Source organism: Kogia breviceps, chromosome 10 (genome assembly GCF_026419965.1).
Source record: "Kogia breviceps isolate mKogBre1 chromosome 10, mKogBre1 haplotype 1, whole genome shotgun sequence".
In the NCBI taxonomy this organism is placed as follows: Eukaryota; Metazoa; Chordata; class Mammalia; order Artiodactyla; family Physeteridae; genus Kogia; species Kogia breviceps.
Window position 1 is genome coordinate 95,868,238 of NC_081319.1, and position 27,349 is coordinate 95,895,586.

General features: G+C 52.1%; 1 protein-coding gene across 4 annotated transcripts in view; it reads right to left on the bottom strand.

The window, feature by feature from the left end:
- The window catches only part of JARID2 (jumonji and AT-rich interaction domain containing 2), a 242,420-nt gene that overhangs the window by 19,280 nt on the left and 195,791 nt on the right, over positions 1–27,349 (bottom strand). For all 4 annotated transcript variants that reach the window (XR_010835163.1, XM_067006734.1, XM_059076488.2 and 1 more), the window contains exons 6-7: positions 10,551–10,783; positions 2,698–3,730 (exon numbers count right to left, since the gene is read on the bottom strand). Coding sequence is in view for 3 of the 4 variants with exons in the window: in XM_067006734.1 (XP_066862835.1) it covers positions 2,698–3,730; positions 10,551–10,783 (1,266 nt within the window). In the remaining variant the exon portion in view is untranslated. The remainder of the gene's footprint in view (positions 1–2,697; positions 3,731–10,550; positions 10,784–27,349) is intronic.

Genomic DNA, 27,349 nt, shown 5'->3' on the forward strand with positions numbered 1-27,349 from the left:
ATCCCGGCTGCGGCTGGCAAGGCTTGGGCAGTGCCACCAGCCACACCCACGAACCAGCGTCACCTGGAACAGCTGCGAGGTCGGAGAGTGTACACACGCAGCATGTGTTGTCATTCCCGGACCCCCCCAACACCCCCAGCGCACACACACGCGCACACACACGCGGTAACTTATTTTCGATCCCCCCCAGGACTTCCGGGCAGCAGGCAGCACCCACCCCGGGGCAGGCGGTGGTCTGTCCCTCAGCCTCTCCCATCACCACACTCCCACAGAGGCCTGCTTATCCCAGACGGTGTGGGGGCTCGTTTTCACTACGCCCCTTGATCACACTGTGCAAAGTGTGTCAAAGCTCAGGTGTGTCTGAACGCCCGCCACTCCACTGCCTCTCTCAGTGGGACCTGGAAAATCAACCTCCCTTTGGCCAATAAAGGGGGGAAAAAAATCTTCCAGAATAACCGTCCACTGGCTGCCAGGAGGTAAATACGCCACAAAATGGTAGGTGAGCAAAGTAAACATTAAGAACGTTTAGCTCTTTAAAGGGTGGGGATAGGTTTATAGAAGATCAATGAACGGAAAAGCAGCGGGGCTCCTGAGAGCAGCACGTGCTCGCCGGGCAGCTGGGCAACACAGGGCACCCCGGCCAGGGGGAGGGCAGGCAGCAGCCCGAGTCCATCTCCTGGGCTGGGGGGACGCTGGCGCTGGCGGGGGTCACTGTGGTGCGCGCGGCGGCGGGGGCCACGTCGCGGAGGAAACTCACCCCAGCCCTGGCTGCGAGGGGCCTGAAGCCCACGTTTCCCAGATGCAGCCCAGGCCCTGCTCTCAACCGGGGCGTCTCCCGGGGCTGCCCGCACGCCGCCCGGACTTGCCGAGGTGGAGAGGGACGGGAGTCACCGCGAGGGGCTCGGACCATAGGCTGACCAGAAGGGAGGCAATCACCGTTATTCAACTGCATGGAGAAAACTGACCCAGTGCGTGCAAATCCGCTATTTCACTCCTCACCTGCTACCGTCAGCCCGTTCTCAGGACCACGAGGATGCTGCGTGACAAAGTGCCACCCTCCCCGAGAAGGAGCAGCCGTCCCGTGGACTCTGGGAAATTCTTCCAAAGTACCAAGTCTCTCGCACTGCAAGGAGGCTGAGCTCAGAGCCACAGCCCGAGGCCTCTGCGGGTAACGGTCCAGCTCAGCTCCTCTTCTGGAAGCTGACGACGCTTTACAGCTGGGTAACAGCAACGGTGTGAACACACACACCACAGTGTCAGGTCCTCGCGGCTTCTGGTGCCACGGGAGTCACGGTTAAGGAAACCTACTCTGAATGGAAGATCGCTGGCTGCCCTCGTGACGTCACCTGAGCACACCGCCTATCCCCAGAAGACCTACCGCCTGCCCCCCAACCTCAGCAGGCTGGGGGACCCAAGACATCCCACTGCAGCCACGACTTGGTGAGGTTCTTGGTCACCCACGCAGCTGACGCCAAGCTCCTGGGAGGCTGGCCCCTCCTCAGCCTGTTCCCACAGCCCTGTGTCACCTTGACCACATCCCTGACAATGACCACAAACCAAGAATTCTTTCCATTTAAGTGATTCTCACCTGCTGAGAGTAATGATGAAACCTCCATCTTACAAGGAGCCCTATCTTACTGCCAACTCTTGATACCTAAATGACCGATAATATCTCCTCTGCTCCCTGCCTTTAAAAAATTGTCCTCTCCAGCTGGAGGAAGGACATGCCCGATTCCTGTCGAGGGTCTAGAGCCAGAAGGGAAGCACGTGACTCACCTGGCAGACCCAAAAGGAACCCCACTCCGCAGAACCGCTCATCCCTGACAGAGCGAGTTCATCCTGGAGGCGCAGTAAGCAGGAGAGGAAGAGGGCAACGTGGATTTCAAGAGCCATCCGTGGGCTCTGCCTGAGGGCCAAGGGTCTTCACAACAGCTGGGTGTACGTTCACAAAAGCAGTCACCAAGGAGAGCTTTGCTTCAGTGACAGCCAGAGCTGCGCATGTGGGCTCCACGAGGGCCCAGTAATCACCAGAAAAACTGAGATGCAAGGACAGACGAGCAGACAGAGATAAATGGGCCGAAATGTACCCCACCTACAAAGAGTCATATGTTGAAGTCCTAACCTCAGGGCCGCAGAGCGTGACTCTATTTAGAGACAGGGTCTTTAAAGAGGTAATTAAAGTAAAATGAGGTCATCATGATGGGTCCTAACCCAGTATGACTGGTGTCCTTGTAGCAAGAGGAAGGGACATCAAGAACGTGAACACAGAGCAAAGACCACGTGAGGACACAGGAGAAGGCGGCCATGCATAAGCCAAGGGGAGAGGCCTCAGGAGAAACCAACCCTGCCAACACCCTGCTTTCAGATTTCCAGCCTCCAGACTGTGAGAAATAACTTCCTGCAGGTCAAGCCTCCCAGCCTGCACAACTCAGGTTAAGGCAGCCCCCAGCAGACGAAAGCATGGGGACGGCATTCCTGCCCCTCTCGCCGGACACCACTCTGGCCTCAGCAAGGCGGCCCGCAGCTTGGAGCAGCAGGGGTCGCCTGGTGTGAGAGCGGGGGGCACAGGACCGGCCCTCCTCCTGCCACGAGCACCCCGCACCTGCAGAAAGGGGGGCCTCACACTCCTCCCCGGCCAAGAAGGGCCCAGAGAAGCTGAAGCTGGGGCGGGCATCACGGGATGCGGGGGGGCCTTACCTATGAGTGGGAGCTCGTCCATGGTGATGCCCTGAGATCTGAGGTGCTTCTTGATGCAGGCCAGCCGCTGCACATTGGGGCCCCAGCGCCGGCCCAGCTTGTGGATGTGCTGGATCTGCGTGACGAAGCGCATCTCGTCGTTGAGCTTGCACTCGGGCCGCCAGTCCGGGGGCGGGATCACCCTGCACATGCCGTACTTCTCCACCTGAGGGCGCACCGACTCGATGTAGACGAGCGGGTCGTGGAACTCCTTGGCCGACGGCCGCAAGACGGGGATCTCGTCCATGGCCGCCCACCCGGCCCTGCCGGCCCCCTTCTCGGCCTTGGCCGCCGCCTCGTGCGGCCGGGGCAGGGGCTCCGATTGCGAGGTAGAACGATTTTCACAGGGAGCGCCGTCCGGCTTGCCGTGTGCTTGTCTGCCCGGCGGGCCCTTGCCGGCCGTCACCCGCTTCGGCCGGTTCCTCTCCAGGCTCCGCTCGGGCACCTCCTTCTTCCCGAGGCCGCCAGGCGGCGCCTTCTCCGCGGGGTCCGGGGCCGCCTTCCTGCCGGGACTCTCCGCAGCACCCGCCTCCCCCTTCATCTTCTTGGGGGGCGACTGCGGCTTGTCGGCCGGGGGCGCCTCTTCCAGCCTCCGCTTGGAGTTCCGCAGACCCTCCCGCAGCTGCCGCCCCCCCACCTCCTTAGTGCATGACTTTGGGTTCAACCTGCCACTGACCTTGAGGCCATTGACGGTGTGCCCGGTGGACTTGGACGCCCCCCCGAGGGATAGCACCTGTTTTCGGGTTTTTGCATTGCTACTTTCAGTTTTCCCTGAGATTGTGTGGTTGACAGCTGAACTGGGCTTGTGGTGATTAGGTTTGGTTTCCTTGACCAGTTCTCTCTTGGCTTTGGTGTATGTGACAGTCCCCTTCGTCACTGTTGCAGTGTACTTCACAGTTTTGGACGGTGAAGGTCTGACTTCGCGCATCTTTTTGGCACTGGCTGCACTTGTACCCAGAGATGACATTCGAGTGACTCCGCCGACCTTAGAAACCTGGGAGGCGGCAGGAGGGGGAGAGGGGGGTTAGCGCCTGTCAGCGGGCCGCCCCACGCCCGAACTCAGCAGCTGGCGCCCGCCTTTGGGAGGCGGCGGCACGGGGGTCCCGGCCAAGGCAGGCAAAACACACAGCCCTGAAGCCAGCTCGGAGACACTCGGTTTCGGGATCTCCGCAGGACTAGGGGGCCCATCCTTCCGCGCAAAACCACGCAGCCAACCTGGGTGCTGCCCAGGGGGTCTCCTGGGTGTGCTGTAACATTCACGTTTGTCGTCTGAATTTAGATGTTTCCCAGTGAGGACCCTCCACATGCCTGCCAATCACCTGCCCCAAGTTAATAACAGCAACACCCGGCAGCCAGGTCTTGCTGGTAAGGGGGGCAGACACGCAGACACACACCTGCGCCAAGAAAAGACACGGCTGCAATTTTTTCTATGCTCCCTACAGCAGCATGATCTGCCCACAGAATTTTAAAATCCATGCTCAATAAGTAAAAAACAAAACAAAAATGCTATGGAAACAAAGGAATAAGAGCGCTCGCGTGGCTCAGATGCAGGTCACGCGCCACGCCCAGAGGTGTAGCTGTGTCCGCTGCGGGCGTCTGCCAGCCAGTCACCCGTGAGACGGGCCCCAGGGCACCTCACTGCATGCACCTCGCCTCTCTGATGAAGCCAAACAGGCCCGAGCCCTTCTGCACAGACGGCCCCCTTTTCCCGCCCCTACAAGCGCCCACATTCGGCCCTACGGGAATTTGGTAAACGATCAGCCTCTCTTCGCAGCCATCTTACAGCTTGGACTCCACAGTAATCTTGTGACACACAAAGGTCACCCTCATTTATAAAAAGCAGCCAGCGAGTGACAAGGGTGGACACCAGAAAAGCACTGATCTCCAAAGGATGACGGCGGGCCCAGAGCAGGAGCCGACGCGGCGCTGGTCCGGTGCGGACACCACGTCACAGCTCTGGCCTCTCCGTGGCCTCTGACATGTCATTTACCATCCTGGGCATTGATTTCTCACATGCAACCAGGGATGCCAGGGTTACCTGAGCAACACCGCCTCCCCAAAAGGCAGACTAAACATTATACATGCTCAGCGGGAAACACAGCAGGAACAGCAGCTGCCTTTTCTCACCAATGAGCCCAGAGAAGGTGACCGGGAGGAGGACCTGGGCGCCAGAGCTGCGGACGCCATCGGGCACCTAAAGCAGTTCACGCCTCTCCTGTCCACACCCGATGCTCCCACGGGCTGTGCAGCTGCCCCAGCCCTAGAACCGGGGCCTGGGTCTCAGCGACCTCTGTACTAGGCCCAGGCCCAGCCCAGGTCGCGGGGCCCCATCCCCAGAGTCTCCCATCCAGTAGGTCTGGGATGGAGCCCAAGAACCTGCATTTCTAATGAGGTTCTGGTGGCACTGAGCCTCATCTGAGGACCTACTTTGGGAACCATGGCAGCAGACTATCACAGAAGGTTCTGAAAACGAAAAAAGGAAAGAAGCCCCCAGACCTTTCTTCATTCGCCAATTATACGCGGTCCAATCAAAGCCGTGAATTCTTGGTGTGAGACTGTGTTCCACGAGCCAACCCCGGGGGCGTTTGGTAACCAGGTTTCTGGGGAGCCAGCCTTGACTTCTGGACTCAGTGAGGTCCCAGGCCCCACAGGGGAGGGAGAGGCCAAAGAGAAGGCCCAGGAACTACAGCCTGGATGCCCCACTGCCGGCCACTCAAGAAAGCAGGTGGTCTAGACTACGTAACAGGAAATTTTAAAACAAAACCCGAACAAAACTAGCAGCCTGGCAACAATAAATTAAAAACAAATTTATAAAACCCGGGGCAGGGGTAAAGACAAAATTCCCATGATAAGTACCACCCATTTGGAATAGGATGTATGGTGAGGAATGCAAATACCTCAAATTTTTAACCGTTCTTTCAAGTGCTTCCATTGACTAAAAAACAAAACAAACCATTTAGAAAAGCTAAAGGAAACAGGAAAACCCTGCTGAGGCTCCACAGAAAGTCTTCCAACAGCATCCCGATGCTCAGGGATCCGCATCTTCAGAGCAGACACCCCTCGACGCCCTCACTCTGTGGTTAACCTGCTCCGACTCTCACCCAACTTACACATAAGCAGATGCAGGGCACCGTTCATCTCTTCTTGAAGACGAGGGTCCGCCAGCAGAACGGCAACCACTGCACAGTGGACACCACCAACCAGCTCCTGCCGGCAGAGCCCACCGCCAGACGCCATGTCTTGCCGAGGTTTAGGTTCAGTGCCTCCCAAAACCCAGGGGCCCAGTGAACCCCTGGGGAGCTTGAAAATATGCTGATTCCAGTCTAAAGCCCGCCCCCATCCAGGTTCTGACCTAACTGGTGAGGGTGGAGAAAGCGGCTCAGTGTGTGCAGGTCCCAGACAGCTCCCCACCCGCCCCGCCGACACGGCAGTGCACCTGCAGGAGGCCGGGAAGACAGGCTTCCACTCTCCCAGATTCTACCTGGAGGAAGAGCGCAGGGCCCCGGGTCAATCCAGTCCGGCTTCTCGGGGCCGCCCGACCTCCTGGCTCAGTGCCGTACAGGAAATTCCCAATTTTCACATGATGGGATTCTGCATAACTATTTCACCATCTTCAAGGGCAAAAAGATCGTCTTCTTGTTTACCCATTTCCATAAACACAGACGCCTAGTCATGGGCCTGTACTTGCCTCCGGGGTCCAATGAGTAATTGGTACCAAAGGAGACAAAGCTATGGAGCGAGGCGCTGTCTCACCTTCACACTGAGCGTCTCCCCAGCCACCGCTCTATCCCACCATGGCACAGAGGCCAACACTAAGTTTCACCTCAACACACGCCCAGGTCACCTGGCCAGCCTGCTCTCAACCCTACACATCTGGAGGAAGTGCTGACACGAGGAGAGGGGTCACTGTAATTCCCTGGAGAATCAACACGGGGGCGGGGGGGGGGGGGGCGGGGGGTGCCCGGGGCCGAGCCCTCCAGGGGGGCAATAAAAGCCCTTCAGCTGAATAACTTAACATCTCTTCAAGGTGCTCCTTCCCAGCTCAGGTGCGGGCTTCTGACATTGCACCCCACAGCTGTCACCCAGCTCTGCAGGAAATGGGGTGTCTCGGCCCACCCGGCACCTGTAGCTCAGGTTACCCCTGTCGCACAGACATGAAGCCATCCTCAGTTCAACCAGAAAGTCAACTAACTACCAAACTCCCATTTCCCACTAGAGGGAGCCATTGAGTCGAGCGGCTCTACCCATCCTCTCAGAGCAGCAGCAGCAGCAAAGGAGCCCAAGAGAAACCCTATTGATTGGGGACAGTGTATCTGCACTTTCAAATTCACATTAAATAGCCAAAGAGCCTAAATGAACAGAATCCACTGGTCAGGCAGCGAGTTACGGACAGGGAAGGCGGGCCTGCTGGTGTGGAAGTTATCAGTGAGCAGCCCTGCTCTCCAAAAGGAACACCTGGTCCTGGTCGGAGCCCCTAACCGTCCCAAAGCCCCTGCCCGCTCCCCTCTGCAGGCCACCTGACCCAGTCACAAACACCATGTGACAGAGGCGCAGTTCACACTCCCCGCATGACCTGGTGAAGAGCACAGACCCTGCACAGTCTTCTGGCCAAGGCGAGTCTCCATTTCTCTCTGGATGCTGATTTTTCATTTTCCAGAATGTTAAAGAGTACGCCTCACTCTTCGGTCTGGACAGCTCAGCCCCCTCTCTCCATCCGACTCGGCCAAGGCTCTTTGCAACTGCCGTACCTTTGACTGTGAAAACCTCTCCTCAAAGGTGCCACAGCCCGGCAGACCCTCCGCCGGGCGTGTCTGCCCTGCCACACAAGCTGGTGGTTTTCTCCCTCGTGTCACGGCTCGGCCTCAGCGCCACAGAGGAGCACAGGGAGGCGTGCCGGCCGGGGGCAGCCTCACCACCCACGCCTTGCACATCCTGGCTCACCAACCACACAGTTGTTTGCAAAAACCCCTTCACGACACGCTTGGAAAAGCTCTCCACACCCTCTCGAGCCGTGAGAGCGGTTGCTTCTCCGCCCTTAGTTCGCTACTGTCTTTTGCTGCACGTTACGCACGTACCGTTCTAAGGGAGCACTCGACACCTCCCACACATCCGAATCACCTCCCAGGGCAGTTCCAGCGCTGCTGCCCACGAGCGGGTGTCACCTGGCACGCCTGGAGGATTGGGGGGGCCCCTCGCACCGAGTTCTCGGGCTCTGAGTCTCAAAGGCCGCGGCTCTTGTGAAGGTGAGCACTCCGCCCAGCACGGAGAGAGGCCGTGTCCCAGCAAGAAGGGCGAGCTCTCGGTGCACTGGCGCCAGCAGGCATGGTCACTTCTCAGCAGCACCGCTACGTAGGGCGTCCCTGCACTCTGCCGGCTGTACTTCGTACAGTCACTGATCTTTTCTTTCAGGCCAACAGAAAAAAAAATTAATCCTATCTGAAATTACAGATCCGAGTATGCTCTGGGCCTCCCGGCTTTTATGCAGTTGAAAAGATGAAAGGTCAGATTCTAATCACTTGCATCAGGCCATTACAAAGGAATCTACAATGGGCTTCTATTGACCTTTTTTCTTAGAGTACTTAACTAATGGGATTTGATGGTATCAAAATTATCCTTTCGTTTCTCACAATGTTCCTGGGAGAAGAGCTGGCATGATTGGCTCCAAGTGAATAGTAAGGCTCAGGAAGGTTGACTGTTACAGCTTAAGTCGCGGTGAAGGTCGTGGTCAGAGCCCGGCTGGACCTGGGAGTGCTGGGTCACCCCACCCGGGCGGATTAGACGGGGGGGGGGGGGGGGGGGGGGGGGGGGCGGCGCGGCAGGCGGGGGGGAGGGGGGCAGAGACGGTTACACCCCACCTGCAAGACCTGAACCCAGAAAGCCGGCTAGGCTCCTCCGGTCCCTCAGCTGACAGTCTGCCCTGCTACCCAGGCCTCTGCTCCATCTCCAGGCTGCGTGTAAAAGGGGCCGCGTGAGCCTGCTGCGGATCAAGGGGACGGGGCCATCCCAGGGAAGGGGTACCTTCTGCTCCCCTCAACTCTCACCTCCACCTGCGAGAACTCCGCTGGTTCAGTTCCAAAGGGAAATCCTGAACTGAGGGGCAAGCGCTGGGGGTTGAGGGTGAGCTTGAACCAACTGAGATGGGGGTTTACTCAATCCAGCCTCACGTGTAACAGTGAGAGAGAGAGATTATGGCTCTATGTGAATAAAGTCACACATTCATTCCTCACTGAGATCCCTGCTCTGCAGATGGACCCCTTCCCTCTGTAGACCCCTTCTGAATTGTTCTCTTTCATAAGCAAAGATCTGGAGAAAAGTTCTGCACCAGGGCCTGTCCAGCCAACAGCTTTGGAAATGGAATGGGGACTCAAGACACCAAAGGGATGGTGCATCCTACGCTTCATGTCCTGAAAATCGGACACCCAGCTCAGGGGCGGCCAATTCCACAATCACGCTCAGGTGTTCTCGTTGAGGAAAACTGTGAGGTCTGTGTTTCAGGAACAGTGGGCAACGTTTACAATATGCACAAACCACCTGTTTAATATCTCAAGATAACAGTTCAGAAGCACCAAGTGGCAATCTGAGGAGCGTGGAAGCACTGAACACGGGGCCTCTTGCCTCGTCCACTCCAGCTGGAGAGCCGAGTAGCACTGGAAAGCTACAGGTTAAGGCCAGTACTACGTGTGGACACACACAATCCTATGCACGTGCATGAGCACAATCACATATTCAGAGACAACGGTCCCCGACATCATCAAGAATGAGAAAGAGCGATGCAACGGGAGGAATTCCAGCCTTCACACCACAATGACCAGCTACCACTTCTCTCCACAACAGCGCCCGTCAGGGCATCTCCAGGCCACCCGCGCCTGGCCCGGAATCAATCAATCTTTGCAGATTAGAGTCCTCGGTCTATTCCAAGGAAAGGTTTAACTGTATGTGACAGAACTCCCGGTGTGGAGAGCGCACCTCTGATCGCCAAGGCTCGCCAACTCTCAGACGGAGTGAGAACACGAGCAGCGGGTCTACTGAAATGCCACTGGGCCCGGGTGAGAGCCTCGCCGGGCTCCACACCCCTCCTCATCCCAGTGTCCCCCTCCTCCCAGGCGCTGGGAACTCTGTCCAAGGGTGGGGAGCGGTGCCCACAAAGGATCTGCGTTCTGGATGTGACCCCGAAGTCGGGGCGTGCGGGGGAGGCAGAGCAAGTGCCGCCTCCGCCAACCCTAAGGGCGCAGGATGGAGAGAGTGTCCCCCGCGGCTGCACCCGTCTCATCACCGCCTGCAGGCCTATCAGAAGTCCTGCCGCGAGCCACCAACGTGTCCGTCAGGAAGAACAGGGAACATTCCAGGCCATGTGCAGGCCTGTTCCAAGGTAACTGGTGGCTCCCGGCCTCACCTGAGGACTCCTGGCCTCACCCGGTGCCCGGGGCGCTGGGGCGGGGGAGGGGGTAACGAGGGAGTGTTCCCTCCCTACCCTGCCAGGGCATCCCAGCAAGCGAGGGTCCACTGCTGGTGGCGCTGGGTGCTGGCAGCACCCTCCAGGGAAGGATGCAAACCCACCAACGGCCCCGCCTGATCCATCATCACGGTAGGAGAGGCGTGTGCACCGGCACCTCTGTGCCCAGGTCACCTTTCTCTCACCCCCTCTCACCTCTGAGCATCCTTTCCTGCCTTCTGAGCTCTGGAAAGATGGATCTCTCGAGGCTACTACTCACATTTCCCCTTCAGTTAACTTGATGAAACGCGGCGGTGGCATCTGGAAGACCGGCACCCTCGGGGCCAGACCCTGGTCGCCCGGCGGCAGGGCTGGGCTTTACCTGTTTCCGTAAGTCCTGAGCCGACCGATGCAGAGGAGGGGGGTGGTGAGCGGGGAGCCCCCTGGCAGAGGAGCCCGCGGAGGGGGCCGCTGGGGGGCGGCTCGCGGAAGCCTGCTCCCTCCGGCCGTCGGCCCGGGGATCACTGTGCCTCTCCTTCGCCGGCGTAGCCTCTTTGCTTTTGTGTTTCGGAACAGGTTCCTTCTCCCGAGATGACCTGCTGGAACCATTGAAAACTGGAAAGTAACGAGAGAGGAAGGACAAAGTCACTACAGAGGATGCTGCCTGCTGCCAGGTACCCCAAATCCCCCAAAGACAAAAGGAGACAGAGGAGGAAAACATTCTGGACAAACATCACATCTCACATGCTCTCAAGACCCAACCTCAAGTCAAAACAACCACCACAAAGGACAGGAATAATCCTAAACACAGAGAGACCAAAAAAAAAAAAGAAAAGTTATAAACACATCCTAGGAATTATCTGCTTTGGTTGAAACCACTGAAAAATCCATTTTAAAAAATCCCTAACAAGGGGCTTCCCTGGTGGCGCAGTGGTTGGGAGTCCGCCTGCTGATGCAGGGGACGCGGGTTCGTGCCCCGGTCCGGGAGGATCCCACGTGCCGCGGAGCGGCTGGACCCGTGAGCCATGGCCGCTGGGCGTGCACGTCCGGAGCCTGTGCTCCGCAGCGGGAGAGGCCGCAGCAGTGAGAGGCCCGTGTACCGCAAAAAAAAAATCCCTACAGGGACGTGCCTGGTGGCGCAGTGGTTAAGAATCTGACTGCCAGTGCAGAGAACATGGGTTCAAGCCCTGGTCCAGGAAGATCCCACATGCTGCGGAGCAACGAAGCCCATGTGCCACAGCTACTGAAGCCCGCATGCCTAGAGCCTATGCTCCGCAACGAGAGAAGCCACCGCAATGAGAAGCCCACACTCCGCAATGAAGAGTAGCCCCCACTCGCCGCAACTAGAGAAAGCCTGCGCGCAGCAACAAAGACCCAACGCAGCCAAAAATAAATTAATTAATTAATAGGGAAGGGCTTCCCTGGTGGTGCAGTGGTTGAGAATCCGCCTGCCGATGCAGGGGATGCGGGTTCGTGCCCCGGTCCGGGAAGATCCCACGTGCCGCGGAGCGGCTGGGCCCGTGAGCCGTGGCTGCTGAGCCTGCGCGTCCGGAGCCCGTGCTCCGCAGCGGGAGAGGCCGCAACAGTGAGAGGCCCGTGTACTACAGAAAAAAAAAAAAAAAACCACTAAAAAAATAAAAATTAATAGGGAAAAAAAAAAGAAACCAACACAGTCACGTTCCACGAACAGGACCACCTCGTGTACCACCTCATGTATAAACATACAGGGGATCTGAAAAAAGAATATATTCTTCAGTTTAAAGTAACGCATTTAAGGCTGCCGATCTGCTGACGGATATGGGTCAGGACACAGCTGCTTCACCTGAGCCCTCAGTGACCAGAGAGGAGGGACAGAGAGGCACAGGTGCTCTGAGCCGGACCCGTTTCTATCCCGGGAGTCACAACACACCTACAAGTATTAAGTGTCTGCCGACAGCCCAGGGGCCGTGGTCAGGCGCGGAAGTCACTCAGCCTCTGAATCCAAAGGGACCGGACCTTATCCTCACGCCCACGTTACGGACGACGCCTACGGAAGGCGAGTGCCGAGCCCAGGCCCTGCTGCCTCCCAGGCCCACCCTCCTGGTCCCCAGGCTGTACTCAGTGCTGGGCCCCCGTGTGCCTGCTGCACGCCCCGAAACCCGCCTCGGGGAGTTGAGAGGAGACCAGCGACGCTCAGGGTGTCCTTACGGTAAACTTCATCACGCCGCTGCCCTGAGGCTTCTCCTCGGTTCACCGCCGGGACTCGCACCCCAGGAAAGAGCTGGTGGGCCCGGCACTCCTCCACGGCATCCACAAGCCCTTCACAGCTGCTCCTCTGGTTCCCGCAGGTCCCCCCACCCATCTCAACCCCCCCCCGGGGGGTAAGGTGGCCTCTTTCTCCAGGGAAGGAGGAAGGATGCCCCATGCTTGGCTGCCCGGCCCCACGAGCTCCAGGCAGAACAGCCAGGGAAGCCAAGCCAGCGAGCCCTTTCGGCTGTCATTTCCTGACAGAAGGAGCCCTGAAGGGTCTCTGTGCCCACCCGCCCACTGGAAACACTCCCAGGCTACCCACCCGCCAACCAGGCCTTGCAGAATTCCAGCCGAAGTCACCACAGGACCAGGCAGCTGTAAAGAAAACCTTCCTCCTCCTCTGAGCTGAAACCTCTTCCTGAAGCTTAAAGACACAGAAGTCAAAGCCCCTCCCCCACTGGTCCGTAAGACAATAACGTACGTCTTCCAAGGACGCCCTTCGCAGAGCCTTCAATGCTTTCTTTGTCACCCGCATTTGTCTAAGTGTCCTTTAAATTACATTTATGCCTTGTAGATTGCAAATATTTTCCTCTTTTCTGCTTTTCCATCTGTTACGTTGCTAAATCCGCTAACCCACTTTTAAAGTTTCTTAGCTTAGAAAGTTCTCCCATGAAGCTGGTCAGAGGTGGGGACTTTCTTACATGCAGCCAGCAGCAACCCGCAAGAAGAAGAAGAAAAATCCTAACATATTTTCAGATGGTACGATACTCCTCTAAGTTTCCCCCTAATTGTTTCTGACTCGATCACTTAGATTTGCTTCTTTAGTGCACTTGTTACTACACTGTATATGGAGTAACACAGAGATTTACATTTTCCATATCTGGATTGGATGTGAACCCTGATCTCTGAAGTTGCACCCAGCCCCAGTGATTACACACTCTAAATAGATTTTCAATACAGACGTAAAGACCATGCCACAGCAAAATATGGTATATGATCCTGTGTTGTGCAAGGCTCTGCTGGTTACTTTGCTACAGAAAAAAGGAGCACTTCGAATGGCTGGCATTTATTCTAAGTGTAACTAACTACACATTGTCAGAATCCATCCATCATACCCAAGCTGGCAATATCTGCACTTGCTTTCCAGACAAATTAGAAGCAACATCCATAAGAAGTCATACTTCAATGTGATTAAAAAATCAAGCCAAGGAATATGAATCTAGGCAATTCTTGACCGTTTACCAATTTTCTCAGGCAGTGAACATAGCTCATTTATTGAAACAAAGCACAGGAAGTTTCATCTTTTTTTTTTTTTAAATCTTAATTACTCCATACTTTCCTGAGCTTTGCTACTGCCACCAAGATGAGCAGTGTGCTAGTTCTAGAATTACTTCTCTGTTTGGTTACAAAAAAAATTTATTCTGGGGGTTGGTTCCCTTTCACAGGATTTTATGAGTGGTTCAATTCCCAGCCCTACTGTCTGCACCTGGCCAAGCTGTGTAAATCCTCAGTTTTCTCGCCAAGCCTGGGACCACACACTCCTACGTGGAGAGTGTGCAGTGCCCTGTCTGGGTTCAGCAGGCACTCAGCGCTGGGGAGACCTCACTGCTGCTGCCTCTTTAAAAGGTCCGGCTCAGGTTACTACATGCAGATTGTGGCAAGAGCTCTTCTTCCTCCTGGCAGACGCAGAAGCAGTAGAAGAATGGGCTTCAATACAGCCCAAGGGCAGGCCTAAAGCAGATTCACCATAACCTCCTACTCGAACCTGCTGCCTACCACTGCCTCCCAATATCCATTTCATAGGAACACACAGGTGGTGCCAGCGTCCTGGCCAAGCAAGGAAAAATACGATGCTGAAACCACAGCCCTCATTGTTCTACCAGCTTAACGAGCGACGTGACCCATGGGGGACCCACAGACCCTTTCAGGGGATCCCCTAGGTCAGAAGTACTTTTTGACATTTCAGTGATGGTAATGGCTACAGGTAGATCAGCCATCAGGGAAATGCAAACCAACATGACCACGAAATAGCACTTCACATCCCCTAGGACGGCTCTGGTCACAATGATGGGTAAAGGCAAGTGTGGGTGAGAATGCAGAGTGGAACCTTCAAACACTGCAGGTAGAAATGGAAAATGGTGCAGCCACTCTAGAAAACCATCTGGAAGTTCCTCAAAATGTGAAACAGAGTCACCATATGACCCAGCAACTCCACTCTCAGGTATGAGCACAAGAGAAATGAAAAATGTGTCCACATAAAAACATGTATATGAATGTTCAGAGGAGGAATGTTAACAATAGTTAATAACTGGGGGAAAAATCCGAAGGTTCATCCACTGGCATTTAGCTAAACAAAATGGGGTGTTTCTGTCCATAAAAAGGAATCAGGAACAGATACATGCTCCAGCATGGACGAATCTTGCAGACATTATGGGACGTGAAAGAAGCTAAGGACAAAAGGTCACCTATTATAGGATTCCACTCCTATGAAATGCCTAGACCAATACTTAAGAGGCAGAAAGTATGTTAGTGGTTGCCAGGGGCTGGGGAGGGTTCAGGAAAATGGGAGGGACTCCTAATGGGTACAGATTTTTCAGGGTGAAGGCGATGAAGATGTTCTAAAGTTGACTGTGACGATCATTACACAACTCTGTGAACATACTAGAAACTACCGAATTGTACACTGTGGGTAAATTTTATGATATGTGAATTAACATCTCCATAAAACTAAAAACAAAAGAAAACGGCAATGGGTAGCAAAATTCAACACAAGTCAACGCAGTGGCACCAAACTAAATGAACAAACATTGGTATTCTTCATTACCAGTTACTAGCAGTTAAAAAAAAAAAAGTTTCACTTTGGAAAGTGATAAAGCAATAGAAATTGTTAAAAGTATTAAATCTCAACCCTGGAATACACATACTGTGTGTGACAAAAATGGAACCACAGGACTTCCCTGGTGGCGCAGTGGTTGAGAATCTGCCTGCCGATGCAGGGGATGCGGGTTCGAGCCCTGGTCTGGGAAGATCCCACATGCCGGAGCCCCTAAGCCAGTGTGCCACAACTACTGAGCCCACGCGCCACAACTACTGGAGTCCGCGTGCCTAGAGCCCGTGCTCCACAGCAAGAGAAGCCACCGCAATGAGAAGCCCGCGCACCGCAACTAAGAGCAGCCCCTGCTCCGCGCAACTAGAGAAAGCCCGCGCGCAGCAACAAAGACCCAACACAGCCAAAAATAAATAAATATATAAAATAAATAAATTTATTTTTAAAAAAAAAAAAGGAACCACACATAAGGCATTTCTCCTGAATACCAGTATGACAATTCCTAGGGAAAAGCACTTGTGAGAGTAAGTTGTAAGCTAACTGCTTTTTCACGGAATGCTATTTTTATTTGAAAGGACAACCGATGAAGTTACTTGTCAGCCATTTTCTCAAAAATGAATAAAGTGAGCCTGTCAAGGAAAAAGTAACTAACAGTGTTTGCTGCCAATGACAGAATTCACCAGATTTCAGATTTCAGGCAAAAATTACAATTCTGGAAAACCTGTATCTGCCACCATGAGTTTGACGGCCTCTCAACACTTAAAGACTTTCCCGACGAGTTCGGGGCAGAGAGAAGATTCTCTGATGCAGCGTAACGGGAGGTGGCGATGACAGGTAGGGGTGGATAACCCAGTGAACCATTATTTTCAAATGATCAATACAAGACATTACAAAATTGTGCGTGCGTCAGAGAGCCACTCAAGGGAGAAGGCAAACCAATGGTGTTAACGTAACAGAGCGTGCGAAGCTCACCGACGCGGGTTCAGATGATGGTGACAGCTGCCCTTGAAGAAACTACCACTGGCTGAGTCTGGGTGTGAATCAAAGAGTAAAATCTTCACAAAGGCTCCTCCCTCCTCCAACCACCTCTTTGTCTGAGACTGATTTTCTTCGTATATGACTGAATGCAGAAGCAGACCCAAGAATCTAGCCATCATCTCCTAAGCCAGACAGCAAGGACATCTGCAGAAATGGAAAATCATGTAACTCTCCTCACCTGTAACTTGTGGGGTTTGGAATATTGTCCCTTTACATGACCTTGTTCTTTATGTTAACATGTAATGGGGTTTGTGTTATTTTTAAATGAGTAAGTATTTCTAAATGACCTCAGTCTTTAATTTTAATATGGTAAATATCAATAAATACAATCCACCAAAAAAAGCCTCCTGGGGTCCCTCAATATTTTTTTAAGAGCAGAAACGGGTCTTGAGACCAACAAGCCTGAAACCAGGAGCCTGGATCACCTTTTCCGTGGTTATTAGCTACACCATGGCTTGTTAGAGGGTTCGAGGGCCCCTGTACTAATGTCCACACCTACAAACCCGCCCAAAAGGCTCAGGCTCTAAAATGAAGCTACTTAAATTTGAATCCAGATAAATCATTTGCTAACTATCTGACCTTGGACTGGTTTCCTGTCCAAGCCTTAGTTTCCCAATTAACTATTTATCTCATAGGGTCTCTTGGAGGATTCAGTGAGACAATATTGGTCTAGAAAGGATCTTTGCGGCAGCAGCGGGCACGTGTTAGCTTGTAAGGATCACCACACCACGACAGGGTCAGTGCCAGACGGGCATCGGCACCAGTGCGCACGGTTTGCCACTCTTTTCTTTTCCAGGTGACGCATGGGGGTGAGGCCAGTTGCTAGAAAGAGACCTGAAGGAACTTAGTTAACAGCTGGCACTGTGCTTAGCCAGCAACGTCTGAGATCCGGGGGTGGGAGGACAGAGCCTTCACTGCCATTGTCCGTACCTGAAACGGAATGCACAACCCCGCTTCTGTTCTAATGCCCTGCAGGAGCTCTGACACCACAAGCACCAAAAATGACTCCCCAGGAAAACACTGTGGGGAAAGGGGGCCCTGATCACAGACCGGAGAGGAGAGAGGGAGGCACGCGCCCTTAACGTAATGAACCAAAGCGGCCGCTCTGGGAACTGCAGCACAAGTTTCTACTAAAGACTATTTTGATCAGATGATCGGGAAAGGGGAAGGTTTTCAAAAATACCAAAATTAAAAACTGAATAAAATTAACTGTGATTTGCAAATGAAGGGAGAGTTTTCAAAGGAATCCCCTTTCTGTAACCATCTTGCCGTTTTACAGCAGCCGAACACCCAAATGGCAAACACGGCCAAAAAGTCAACTCACGTGTTACTGGGAGGTGGGTGGGGGGCGCTTGTTAGGTGAAGATGATGGTGCCTGAGACGAGGTATGTTTTGTCCTCAACAGCTCATTAGTTTTAAGTGTCGTGGGAACCTGCAGTTTTGCTCCGCCAAGTAATTATCTTTTGTCTTAATTTGTAAGATTCTCCAGAAGAGGAGAGAAGGGGAAAGGAAAAAATATTCGCTCTCACAGGAGAGGCCTAAACCCTGTGAACCTAAGAGACAGAAAGTTCGAGATGTACAGAGGACGGACACACACACACACACACACACACACACACACACACACACACACAGAGTCTCCAATTAAAAGAAATAATTGGACTCATTTCTTTAAGGAGAGGGAAAAAAGCATTTATCACGGTGAACCATATTAGGAAATTGTATTGTGCTCAGATACAAACAGCTCTGCATTGATGAACAGAGACAAATATATTGATTTGTATACACACACTCTGAAAGTTAAATGGTCTGCAGACGAGGGTTTCCACACCACGGCGAGAGCAAAACCTTTAAATCCAAAGGCTGGTATTCTGACTTAGGGTCACTTCAGAAGGTAAGGTTTGCTCCCAGAAAGGGATGAAAAAGAAACAGGCAAGAAGGCACTTTAGAAACATCTTCACCAGAAACGCCGCGATCGTTTGTAAGGTGGGAAGCGATGCTTTCCAAGGAGGAACTCACGTCTACAGCTCCAGAGTCTGTACTAAATGATGTTCCCCCATCCGACTCTGTCCACACAGATCCCGACGAGACTCCTGGGGGATCCACAAGGCAGTCGACAAAACGCTGATCGTAAGGTCTTTAAAACCCTCACTCCATACACAACCTCTTGGAGGGACAGGGATAGTCTGGTTGCAATTTCTAGCCACCAGATCCAAACACATCTGCGCCTCAATTCCCGCAACTACAAAACAAACCAGCTGCCTGCCCTTATCTGCCCTCCAGGAATCGCTAAAGTATTCAAAATAAAGTATGTAAAATGCTACCCGTTCTTCAGAGAAAGGAGTTGTGCAAATATAAGAAAGCTGATCTTCTTAAAAGCGCCTGCTATGACAACAAAGACCCACATCTGAAAACAGTCATTCCCTTTAAACAGAGGGCACAGGCCAGCAGAGGCACTCCTTCCTGCCTCCTTCCCCTGCCAGAGCCAGGCGCCCCAATCTTGCTAATTATTTGTGCTGCCAAAGGCACCTCATCTGAACGACAGCAAGTTTTTTATTAGGTGAGTAGGAAAGAGGACTCCTTGCTTGGCATCTGGCAAAAGTCCTATGATATCCCGAGATGACCCAGCACATCTAACCTCCACCTTGAAGGAGAAATACAAGAGCCATTACCGAAGGCTGGGCCGGAAGGTCTGCCAGCAGACACACGATACACAGGAGGAGAGAAGGAGCAGGAAGTTGAACATGGGACTAACCCCCAAATTACATAAAATAAGACCTGCTCCTGTCCCACCCCCAAAACAAATCGAAGGGACAAAAAAAGAATCGCTCTAAAGAGAGAAGACTGCGCTACAGAAAGGAGAAGAGAAGCACGCCAAGTTTCTGATCTGGAGCCAGATATTTAAATGTAAGCTTCGTGTCATTACAAGGCGTCCTGACTCGGGGAAGACAGACTCCATCAATCGGCTGGCATTGAATCCTTGTTACTGTACAAAAGCCGCACTTGCTCCCTGGAGCCAGTTCAACTTTGAGTCACTATTGTCTGAAAACAATGGAATATGTCTGCCAACCTGTGCCAACAGTTCAAAAGGATTTTAATGCCGCCTGTGTGAGTGCTGTAACCCGGTTTGCCCTGGGTAAAAACGGCTCCACTGACTTAGCTACAGCAGTCACGTGTCAAGGTAGAGAAAGCCAGGACTTGTAGGTCAGCATAAGCCCCATGAGGATCTCGCTCAGGCTGGGAGCCCACAGCAAGGGCTGAAACCTACAGAGGCCTCCAAGCACCCTGATCCAGTATCACAAGCAAGTTCTACTGGTTTACACGGAATTTGCAAAAGCCCTCTGGAATTTCCACTCACTGAAATCTTATCACTTCGGTTACGTGTGTAACAGGAAACAAATCTCTTGAAAAGAATTTTTAAAGCAAATTAGATTTTCTTCTCTTTGTAAGACCCTGAATCTGTAAGTCATAGAATGTTTTTCCTGTCAAAACTTGGTTTTTACCATACCAGGGTTCCGAGATCTAGAAATGTGAATACGTTATGGATACTGATGTAACGTACCTGACAGAGTTACCAATTAAACACCTTTCTTACATAGGATCCTGATAACTGCAGATACCAAAGTCTGAAAATGGCACATGACCTTTATGAGCATATAAAGGTCAGGGCATCAGAAAGACCATCAATCCGAATGAATGGCTTGACTTCTGTCATTGAAAAATGGTTTCTTGGCCCCCTTGGCCCCCAAAGGAGCCGAGGAAAGGACAAGACGGGTGGCCACATGGTGACTGACCCCCTGCCTGTCCCCGACTCAGGTGGCTCCATGGCTCTTGCATTCTCCAACGAGCCATGGCAGGGCCAGAGGACTGCCCGGGGCTGAGGGCCTGTTGGGAGGGTGGGCAGTGATCCAAGAGGAATCTCATACTTTCTCACCCTCCAGAAATAAGACAGAGCAGAGAACTATGGGTTATCCTCAGAGGGGGACAGGCGTCAACTCTGGAAGAGCAAATGAATGAACTGGTTTTGTAGCTCAGGGTTTCATAAAGCCCTGCATTCAAGGATACGAATTCTAAAAGGCCAACCACTTCTGAAGTGAATGGCAAGTCTCTAGCCCACCTTCGGATCTGAACAAGGAAGCTCTAACTATTCACAACAAACTGGGGGAGAGAGACACACCTTGAAAGTGTGCCAAGAGTTAAACTGGAAGGCACTCCATGTACACAGTCACTCTACAAGTTATAGAAGAATTGGTTATTTGCAGAATAAAAATATTAGCACAGAAAACCAAATACAGAAATATCTGCATTGTAATAAGGACTGTTTTCAAGGTTCTCCAAATAAATTCTGTGGATCTGCTATTGTACCACACCAACCCTCCAGCCAGGAAAGGAATGACTTTTGGAAATCCTACAGTCACACCGTATAGTCTCCAGGAACAGCACAACTTCCCAAGGGACTAAACAGTCCCCTTACAACAAGCCGGATGAATTTAGCTGGAAATACTACATACTGAGCAGCTGGCTGAACAGCTCAGCGACTCAATTTGTAACACGTATGATACAAACGTGTCCCAGGCAAGTATGGACAACAAAACTGTTTAAAGATTCTGAAAATCGAATACATTATCTTAATTTCTTCAGAACTGCAGAGTATTGCAGTTCTTTAGAAGAGGCACGGGGCCCGAGGCCAGCAACAGGACAGTAGCCAGCACCCCTTTCTGAGAACTCATCAAGCACCCGGCGCTGTGCTGAGTGCATCTGTCACTCACTCACGACGGAACAGACTTTTGTTTCTCTTTAGTAAGCTATTATTCACATAGCATGTGAGCCACCCATTCAAAGCGTACCGTCCAGTGGATTCTGGCATATTCACAGAGCTGAGCAACCATCACCACAAAAATACAAGTTTAAAATGTTTTCATCACCCCCAAATGAAACGCCATCGCTACCCACTCCTGAACCCTAATGGGAAAGCCAGGTGTCCGTCCGCACACCAAACTACCAGGGGCCAGAGCGGTCCTAGCTGTGCATGTATATCCGTGTATATCGCGTGGACCGAGAGCGGAAACGCTTCAGCAAGATGAAAACAAACGGGGACGGGCTGGTCCTACTGGTGGACAGGTGCCACCGGCGACCATCTACCACACTCGGAGCAACTCCTTCAGATGCGGTCAGTAACGTCACAATGCTAACAGCCCCCTCGGGCAGCCCTCACTGCATGCCAGGTATTTGAAACGTACTACCTTTCCAGGATTCTCTTATCAACTGCAAGGTCCTTCTAGACTTCCGGATCGTCTCACTCACACGTGGAGTTAACAGCCAATACAGTGTTCTCTATACCACAAAGGAATAGAACCTATATTGACTCATTCGCCAGTCACAGAAACCTACGAAAGGACTTCCCTGGTGGCGCAGTGGTTAAGAATCTGCCTGCCCCCTGGTCCAGGAAGATCCCACTTGCCGTGGAGCAACTAAGCCCGTTCGCCACAACTACTGAGCCTGAGATCTAGAGCCCGGGAGCCACAGCAACTGAAGCCCGCGCTCCACCACAAGAGAAGCCACTGCAATGAGAAGCCTGCGCACCGCAATGAAGAGTAGCCCCCGCTCACCGCAACTAGAGAAAGCCCACGCGCAGCAACGAAGACCCAACACAGCCACTAATTAATTAATTAATGAAAAATTAAACCTATGAAAAAGCACTCCTACTACCTTTTTAAAGATAAGAAAACTAAAACTGCCCGAAGTTGCAACCACATATGGGCAGACAAGCATCTAGTGTCCTGATCTCAACCACTAGGCCAAGTGGCCCCAAATGGAAGAGGGGTGGAAGGTAAAAGAAAAGAGCATTTCTCAGCTGGAGAGCATCTCCCCGTGGCACAGGGGGGGACCCTGGCTCTGCCCACACAAGCCACCCCTCCACCACCCGGACAGGGGAGCTGCGGACTGCACCTCAAAGGCAACCACAGGGCAGGAATGTGGTGAAGTCACCCAAGCAACCGCTTTTTGGCCCTTACACAACAACTCTCCCTCCCCACCATGTCAATCCAAAAGCAATTAAATTATTCCAGCTGTGAGTCCGATGACATGTTGTTTTAAAAAGACTTGTAAAAAAAAAAAAAAAAAGAAAAGAGAAAGACTTGTGAGAAATGTCCTTCTTCAGAAAAAGAGGAGCACACAAAGAAACAGTGGTCTCTGCTATTCCTTCCATTGTTCATTAAGTGCAAAACAAGCGTGTGGAGAATATACAATATGGGGCTGATGTAAAAACTCCACCCTCAGAGCTCTCCTGTGCAAAGGGTAAGGAATGCCTCACCACCGTGGAAAAACCAAAGCCAGAATCATTCCAGACACAAGCATTAATTCCTCTACCCTACCTCACTTAGAATTACCAATGACGAGAACTTCTCAAAAACAGAGCCCCTTGGGCTTCCCTGGTGGCGCAGTGGTTGAGAGCCCGCCTGCCGATGCAGGGGACGCGGGTTCGTGCCCCGGTCCGGGAGGATCCCACGTGCCGCGGAGCGGCTGGGCCCGTGAGCCATGACTGCTGAGCCTGCGCGTCCGGAGCCTGTGCTCTGCAACGGGAGAGGCTGCGGCAGTGAGAGGCCCGCGTACTGCAAAAATAAAAACAAAAACAAAAACAAAACCAGAGCCCCTTCCTTCATATATCAACTTGTAACACAAATACAAGAGACGTTTTGATTGTGTTGTTTGATGGCCAAATACAGAGATTACCTAAAGGCTCTATTGTTAGGATCATTTGAGGTTTTGTATACTGAAGCACATTCTGGAAACTCTGAAGAGCCATCGAAATAGAAGCTGCTGGAGGCATTGTTATTGTAACCCTTGAGTGTTGAGCCAAGGTCAAAAGCACGTGTGATGCCATCCTTGTCATTTCAGATTATGCATTTTAATAAACACATCCACTTCCATTAGGATGCACAGTGGGTTATAAATGAGAACATTTGAGTCCTCTGTGATGTTTGCACAACTCAACATGTGCCTGGGGACACCAGGCTCTGGCAGGGGACGCCTGGGGTCAGGGCTCCTCTCCCTGGGAAATTGAGCGCTGCCCCAGCCAGGCCCCATTAGACACCTAGGGGGAGAGCAGGGGGAGTGTGCGTTCTCTCCTGGCTTCAGCTTCCACTAGCCCCACTCCTGCTCTGTAGGGAAACCGCTGCTTCACCGGGGTTCACGTTGAGGGGAGAAACGAGATAAAGCAGGACACCATCGGCAGCTTGGGTTCTCGTTTCTTCAAACCAACACAGCCTAAATAAAACTTTGGACCTGCCGCCAAATCAGGGTTTGGGGCCAAAGCCACCCCCATAATAAAGAGTTAGTTTTCCCCATTTTGTTTTCTGTGCATTTATCTCCCCACATTTCAGTGAGGGTTCTGCTCCCGGGGGAGGGTACGGATGCTGCTGGATTTCCCGACACTCCTCGACATCTCCAGCATACGAAGCAGGGGCAAGCACCGCTGGGCAAGAGAGATCCTGGGTCGAGGAGAAGAGCACGAAGGCAGCTTGCTTTTCCATTCTCTCATGTGGAAAAAGTCCGCAATTCTGAAGACCTGCTTGACCACATGGTGATTATGGCCTCACCCAGGTTTTCCGCGTTAGAAAATCTATTTTAACACTTGCACACTTTTCACCTGAGTCCCAAATCAGAAGGAAACGGAGATGATCTGTAGATTTTACTTTTTGGAAAATGAGGGAGTAAAACTGAGGCAAGTATCAATCACTCAGTCAATCAAAAACTAAGGCAAGGGCAGGGAAAAGGAACACCCTCATCTCATTCACGCGCTGCACCTGCACCCTGCCTTTTCTTCCCACGCACTCAGAGAACTCACTTCACTCTCAAGAATGATTCTCAGCTTATGTTCACCAAGTGCCCTCTAAAATCAGGGGATGGGGGGGGGCTGCACGTGAGGCGGGACAAGAGCATCACTGGCCTCCTCGTGTCACGGGTGTCACACCGCAGGGCCCTGTCGCCCACTCTGGGGAGCAGCAAGCCCAGGTGGTGGGCCTCACGGCTCAGGAGCCCTCTGGCACCGCCTGCTGTTCACTAGGAAGCCAGCAGTCGGCGGTGCCTTGAGAATCTACTCAAGCCTGGGGCTCTGCAGCTGCTCTCTGAACCTGAACCGCAAAAGTTCAGTTTTCTGAACCTGAAGGAGGCCCCCTCTGAACCCCAGAGGGAAGAAACAAAGTCAGTCAGGGCTGGTCCTGGGTGAGCCCAAGCAGCTCCCTCATATACATATTCACCGACCATCTATCTACTTTCTTTACCGATAAAGCCACTGGCCCAATGGCAACAGACCAGGTAAACATCTTCTGTACTCCCGCAGAGAACTTTCTAGTACAAGTGAACCCTCTTTAGGAATATCTGTGTCATTCTGTTGACAGATGTCACGTTTAAACAAATATCCGCTTTTATAACTGACAGGTACCCACGATGAAATCCTATTACAAGGAATTTCAAGAAACTGCTCTATATTTACAGAGAAGAGGGTCTCAGTAAAAACAAAGCAGGAAAGACAAGTTCAAGCTGCCACGGGAATTCTGCCACTGTTTGATCTGTATTTGTTAATCATGGAAACAGAGTTCTCAGTGATCCCAGCCGGACTGCTTGGAGGGTTCCTGTGAAAACCCCTGGCGTCCTGGGGCGCAGTGCTGCCGTTCTGCAACTCGTCTGCTGCGGGAGACAACAGGGTACCAAGTCTCCTATGGGTCATAACAGGGGCAAGAAGATACAGTATAGACGGGAACGAGAAGGAGATGAAAACAGGGTGGGGTATAAATGTTTTTAATCTGAAAATGGTACTAATGTCTGAGGGAGGAAAAAAATGGATGCCAGGAATAAAATTTTAGTTAAGGATCTTCACCCAGTTAATCAGGTCATCTTGGAAAAGCCACTTCCCTTTAACACACAGCAATGCCCACCATCCACCGTAACATAGATCTCAATGGTAACGATTCCTGTACCCGAGACGCACGCACTAACTATTTCTTTATTCCGGGATATAAATGAAGGAAGGAACAAATGAATGTCCATCTACACTATCCTGCTTGTTTCACAGAAGAGGAAATTAAGAATCAGAGAAATGAAATAAATGCCTACCCAGCAAGACACAGCTAATTAAGCCTTAAAAGGGGCAGGAAACGAAGATACTGATGACTAGTTGATGCTGATAAAGACCTTTATGGGAACAGAACGGGGGGGGGGGGGGGGGGGAGACGGACGGACGGACAAACGTGTGTGTTATGCAATTTGGTGTTATAGTATAATTTCAATTATCTAGAAACGGCTGGGAAAGGAACACTATTCCACAGCTAAATGTCCAGTTTTCAAAGATTATTACATTTTCGCTTTACCACTTCTGGGTGGTAGCCCTCGAATCTCCGCTGCTGCTGGGGACGGGACCTTCAGGAACCTCCTTACGCCCTCCTGCCGGGGGGGCTTACTCCCCAGCGCCACTAAGTCTTGCTTTAATAACCTGCTGGTGGCAGTTTGCGTCCCTGTCATTGGCCTTCTTCATGTCTCAGAGGATGCAGAACAGGGCAGGTAAGTAAGCTCGGCTAACTCGGTATTGAGAACTCTCTGTTTTTCTGAAATACCGAATCTGAGGCAGAAACTGGCCTTCTCCAAAGCTGACTTCTCTTTTTCAACAAAACTCTCCTCTTCCTCTGGGTCACTTGAAACTGGAGACGCTTTCCAAACGGCCTGTGCATTTCCGAGCTGGCTTCAGCCCACTCCTCCCACTGGCCTTGCACAGAAGCAAGCACTGCCATCCTTTGGGCTTTTAAAGACATGAAAGCCATGTCGCAACCGCACAACTGGAGACCCACGCAGAGCTGTGTCTCGCAGGCCACGGCCTGTGGCACTGGCTATTTGCTGCTGTCGACCAGATGAGAGTGGTAGCTCCACCATCACAGCACAGACTGGACCCGTCACAAAGCACAACCATTCACATGCTCACCCTTACAATATAGAGTAGTGTCCAGCGCGGGGGGGCATTTCAAAAATCTTGACTGCCATCTGCCACTTTGGGTGATGGGTGCAAGACATCAGATCTTCCATTTCTTCAACTGTAAAGCAAGAAACACCTCCTGCCCTGACCACCTCCCAATGACTCTGCTGTAGAGTAAGTAGATGGAATCCAAAGAGAGAACGTAGATGAACCCATCCTGAAAACACTCAAATTTTTACTGTCACTCATGGAAAACAGCCCTCAATCCACCCTCTCACAAAGGGGATTTCTGAAAGACCACCCACTAAAAGGAAATTAGAGAAGCCACCCCTTAACTATGAACATGTCTACACACACAGCTAACACTGGCTACACAAACACTTCACTTAATCCCTACCTTACAGATGAGGAGGCGGAGGCTGAGAAATACTGAGTTATGCCCCGAGATTATTAACCTCATCTCCCCAACAAACTGTCAGGTCCTTAAGACACATTTTGTCATGTCTCTATGCCACCTAAACACAGCCCTAAGCAAGAAGCAGGACAGATGAATAATCACTCAACTGACAAGGCAAAAATGCCCAACAAGGGTGCGTGTGAGACAGATTCCTGTCACATCTAAGCGATGCTGGTCCTGCACCTCTACTTCCCATTGGGTCCAGAAAGACAAGGAGTAGTTCAGTGCACAGCCGTGGAGGGAAAAAAATGAGAAGCTTTCCTCTGCCTCAATCACTTACTGGCAGCACTGGTTTTCTGCCATTTGTAGACGGGGACGCTCTACCTTCTCGGGTCTCTGCGAGCCCCAACGGAAGTATGATCTCGAGCAAAGAACCTGGTTAAGAACTCACAGAAAACAGCCATCACCTCTCCACCTTATGTTCTTTGCTCCACTCTCCTTTTCTTTCCTCTTTTCTTACTTCCTTTCCCCCCACCCCACGGTAATCCAGTTAGTCATCAAGCTCTCTCAACCCTACTCCCTGCGGTATTTCTATATCTACATACACATTTGTGTACTTATGTCCTCCTCCCATTTACATTGCCATGACCACCTGTTAGTCCCTCCTTACCTCTGGCCAGGTAATTGCCTACAATTACAGCCTGTCAATGTGTTTCCTCGTCTTTA